Below are 5,000 nucleotides of genomic sequence, written 5' to 3' on the forward strand. Positions count from 1 at the left end.
AATAACATGGCACATATATGGAAATATAGAAATATTCAAACGAAGTTGTCAAGTTAGTTTAGAAAGCCTTTTTATTTCATATGTTTAGACAAATTTAAAATATTGTGAAAAAGTAAATAATTTAGACCTCTGATATAGCAGTTAGTTTGATAGAGCTTAACTCAACATTTAATCTTCGTTAGTATAAAATGAAAGTACCAAGAGCAATGCATTTCCAGGGATTGTGTCCAAAAAAAATGTAGAGAAATATTTTCTCCCACCATTTCACAAATCTGACACGACACTAAAACCCAAAACATCAATCAATCGAGTAACGGTCGTAAAAAATCAAGAATTTCAGAGAGAACTTGAATATATATATATACATATATATATATATATATATACATATATATATATATATATATACATATATATATATATACATATATCAGCGCGATTCCCGGTTACGGCTTTCATAATTATGAATATATATATATATATATATATATATGTATATATATATATATTTTCATAATTATATATATATATATATATCAACACGATATCCCGTTCGAAGCTGGCTTACGGCCGATTCATTACACACACATATGTGTATATACATATATATATATATATATGTGTGTGTGTGTATATACATATACACACATATATATATATAGGCATATATATATATATATATATATATATACCATGTATGTATATATAAATATTTATATACATATACATACACACACATATATATATACTATATACATATATGTATATATATATATATATGTGTGTGTGTGTGTGTGTGTGTATGTCAGTTATAATTTTCTACCAAGTGATCGACGTGGTCCCACGCCATGTTTGTACCACAGTGACATGATTGACAGATTTTTGTCCTTTTTCGTTTGTACAATCTCCTTTACTTGGAGAAGGGTGGGTGTGGCTATGGGATGTTTCGTTGTCTTCTTTGATTAGCCAGAATGGTTGGGGAATCATTTTAAGGAACACATTTTTAATATAACGAATTTACTCTAAATGAAATATATTTTATTCATTTTACATAAAAAAAATTATTTAGCGTTGCTATCATAAAATGTAAATACTGTTCTATCAATTTGCTTTTGTGTTTATTTTCAGTCTCTAAAGAAAAGGAAATGAGAGGATTTTTGACTCTCCACAGGGAATCAAATGACAATGAAATAAACCCAGTTCGATCATTTGCTTCGGAAAATTCATAAGAGATTAGCTGTTTGCTTGAGGTTAGTGAATCAGTTTATTAACTGTGGATCATTTTATTACACAAATTATAGACATTAAGGCCCTTTCATAATACACAATTTTTATTAGCATATAAAAAGGCATGTCTTTCAAACATCCAAGTACTCATTCACACGAATTGCCCAAATAGTCTTATTTTTATCTTTCTCAAACAACAATATATACCATAGTGGTAATGACAGTTCTTCAGCATTACTAGTACAATTTCTATTATGACTCAAACAGTAAAGATATCCAGAATCTTTCACAATCAACTAAAGAATGTTATTTATTGTGGACAAAAAAAAAAGTAACAAAGCTTAATCCACATCATATCAATAACAGTTCTAAAGCATTTTTGGTAGAATTTCTATCACGTCTCAAACAGTAAAGATATCCAGAACCTTTCACAATCAACTAAAGAATGCCATTAATTGTGGACAAAAAAAAGTAACAAAGCTTATTTTACATCATGTCATACTGGGCATCTGAGCTACATGATGAAGTGTTTCCTGGTGAGGGAGATCGGGGTTGAGCTCTTGATTCTGATCTTGTGCTGAACGGCGCTCGTGTACCAAGTTCTTTCAATTCTAAGCCGGAGACTATGGAAAGCACTTGTGTCTTACATATATGTCTATTGTAGGGTGTAAATTTTTTTACCGTTGCTGCCATACTTAGAAAGAACAAATCAATCGGGTCTGTATGCTTTTCATTATTCTCACTGTCGTTTCCCACTGGGTTCACGTGCTTACTACATCTAACTGTGGCTTTACTTTTTATGCAACTCTTTGATGAGCTCACTTCGTGACGTGTTGGACCTGGACTTTCACACTGTTCCTGCTCTGTAGCGCCCAGCATATCTTCTCTTCCGGTATGCTCTGGTACAACGTCACTACCATATTCAAAGTCGTCCCTTTCATGTAGATAAGGTCTCACAAAAGAAATTTCGTCAGCATATCTCCATTTAGGCACCCTGGCTGCTTCCTCCACGCCTCTTGCGGTGCATCTTTTCAAATATCTCTGATACTGGTCTATAAGTGAGGTCCATCGTGACTTGCATTCATGGCCTGAAAATGATAAGAGATAATTCAGTATTTTCATACTTAACAACGTTTTTAACATTAGAGACGTAGACTAGACTATTACTTCAGACAATAAAGATACCGGTTTTGGATAGCCTAGTACTACTCATACACACAGACACACACTCTATTTAAATTAATCTTTATTAAGTTCCCCCAGGTTACTCGTTACTGGCGATAGCTTTATATCCATTGCGTTCAGCTCTTGGTTGTTCTACTGTATACAGCATTGTTCAAGAAGTCTGTGCATCTATTATCAAGAGGCTGAAACCTGAAGTTATGCCCAAGCCCACGGAGAAGTGGAAGAACATTGCTACAGAGTTCTGGGATTTATGGTTATTTCCAAATTGTGTTGGAAATATCTAATCAGGGAGCAAATGCTACACAAGATGCATTGTTCGTAAGAGACAGATTTAGAGAATTCTTGAACAGTCCGGCTGGTTCTAATCTGTAGGCTTAAACATGACTGATAGATGAAGGTAATGGACAGAATGTAGAAATTAAAAATAAAATAAAATATATAGAATGAAAAGGAATAAGATACAAATAGGCTACGAAATTGTAAAATGAAATTTACTATCTTACCTGATTTTTGTAATTCCTCTCCAATGGAGTTCCATATTCCTTCTTTCACGTAGTCGTCGGTGTATTTTCTGTTGTTCTTGTCATAGAGCTCCTCGTAGCCTCTGACCAATTCTATTAAATATTCGTCGTTCATGACTACTTCTTCACTCCGCAAATCCAAAAGCTTCCACATTATTTCTTTTTCAGCAGAAAGACGTTGTGTTTCACTCAACCTCCTTAACTTTCTAGTAACATATGTACCAAAACCATCATATTCGTCCTCTTCTTGATCTAAAAACTTTTCTGCCTTTTCCAAGAGCCTTAGTCTACGAGTATCTCTATCAAGATCTCTTTTGGGAGAAACTGAAGTGCGTTTCGCTGAGGCGGCGGCAGCATTCATGGGTGTTTCCAGAGGGTCCTGAAGTTCTTGGTCTAAACACTTTTCTGCCTTTTCCAAAAGCCTTTGTCTACGAGCATTGCTATCAATGTTTCTTTTAGGTGAAACTGAAGTAGGTTTCGTCGAGGTAGCGGCAACGTTCATGGCTGTTTCCAGAGGGTCCTGAAGTTCTTCCATCTCTCTTTCATCGCCATCCACCTGCAATAAATAAATTATAAATATGAATATATATATATATCTATATATACATATATATATATATATATATATATATATATATATATATATACAGTCAAAACTCGTTTTTCGAACATAATCCGATCGAGAAGTCTTTTCGAAAAGCGATTTGTTCGAAAACCGAAAAAAATTCCCATTATAATCAATGTAAATAATTTTAATTCGTTCCAAGTCTAAAAAAACAACTTTTTCTAATTTTTTTTTTACTATTTTACACCATAAACTGCACTGTATACTGTTTACCATAAATAAGTGTATCCCACTTCTTTTCTTAAACTTTTCTAACCACCCTCTGCTTGCTTTAAAATCAAACCCTTCCGGAATAATGCTAGGATCTTTTTTTATCAAATCTTCATACAATTGTCTTGCTTTGGCACAAATTGCATCTTCACTAAGAGTATCACCTGCTAACTGTTTCTCATTTACGGAAATCAGCAAAAGTTTCTCCACTTCCTCCAATACCTGTGGCCTTTGTTTGCTAAAACCACTTGATCCTTTAGCCACATCACTTGCTTTAACCTGGTCTTTATTTTTTAGGATGGTGCTTATCGTCGATTTCGCCATCCCAAACTCCTTAGCCAACGCAGACACACGAACGCCAGATTCATATTTCGCTATTAATTCTTTTTTAAATTCAATAGTTTTGCGCACTACTTTCCTCTTTTCTTCACCACTTGAACTTGCTTTCTTTGGACCCATGATTAGGGGCTAATACACGATGCAAAGATGAAAAAAAGTCAGATTTACGTAAATAAGAACGAACACGTCTGCTCGGAATGAACTCTGATCGCAAATGCGCTACGGAGGAAGCGTCCTTGGCGTTCGAGTTCTCTCGGCTCGCGAGTGAGCCGCGTTCGGGTACGCTCGGCTTCTTTCGGTTTGTTCGAGAGCCGAAATTTGGTCGAGTTCTGAGACGTAAAATTCTCGAACTTTTTGGTCGAAAACCGATTTGGTCGAGAACAGAAGCGTTCGATAACCGAGGTTTGACTATATATATATATATATATATATATATATATATATATATATATATAATACGTTATAGTAAATCTGTAAACTCAGGGAATATATATATTCCCTGATATTTTCAGGGAATGTGTATAATGTCTGACTCACTCGGGGAATATGTATATTCCCTAAAATTTTCAGGGTATATACATATTCCCTGAAATTTGGACCTTATCATTATACTGATTCCTTGAATCATATTTAGAATGACAGAACAAAGGGAAAAAAACGAATGTAAATAAAACTAGTCACAAAACAGTCAACATTTAAAACATCCAAATCAAGCAAATAAAATTAGTTATGAATGGTGAATTACATCATGTGGAAGAGCAGAAGTTGTGAGACCTACTCTAGCATATGATCCGAACAATGCAGCAAATGGTGACCTTTTAATGCCAGGGTGGTAGGTGGAGTTTTTTTTAAATTGCACAAATTTTAATCCAACTGTCCAGTCTGCGGTTTTG

The 5,000-nt window shown here is 34.3% G+C and overlaps 1 protein-coding gene across 1 annotated transcript in view; it reads right to left on the minus strand.

Annotated features, from left to right (window-relative positions):
- Window positions 1-1,165: 1,165 nt before the first annotated feature.
- LOC143020921 (E3 SUMO-protein ligase ZBED1-like) overlaps window positions 1,166-5,000 on the minus strand; it is a 20,528-nt gene continuing 16,693 nt past the window's right edge. The window contains exons 2-3 of the mRNA XM_076177868.1: window positions 2,916-3,489; window positions 1,166-2,315 (exon numbers count right to left, since the gene is read on the minus strand). Coding sequence (XP_076033983.1) covers window positions 1,714-2,315; window positions 2,916-3,489 — 1,176 coding nt within the window. The 3' untranslated portion in view covers window positions 1,166-1,713. The remainder of the gene's footprint in view (window positions 2,316-2,915; window positions 3,490-5,000) is intronic.

The sequence above is a fragment of the Oratosquilla oratoria genome, chromosome 41 (assembly GCF_046742065.1).
Source record: "Oratosquilla oratoria isolate Oo_2021 chromosome 41, ASM4674206v1, whole genome shotgun sequence".
Lineage (NCBI taxonomy): Eukaryota > Metazoa > Arthropoda > Malacostraca > Stomatopoda > Squillidae > Oratosquilla > Oratosquilla oratoria.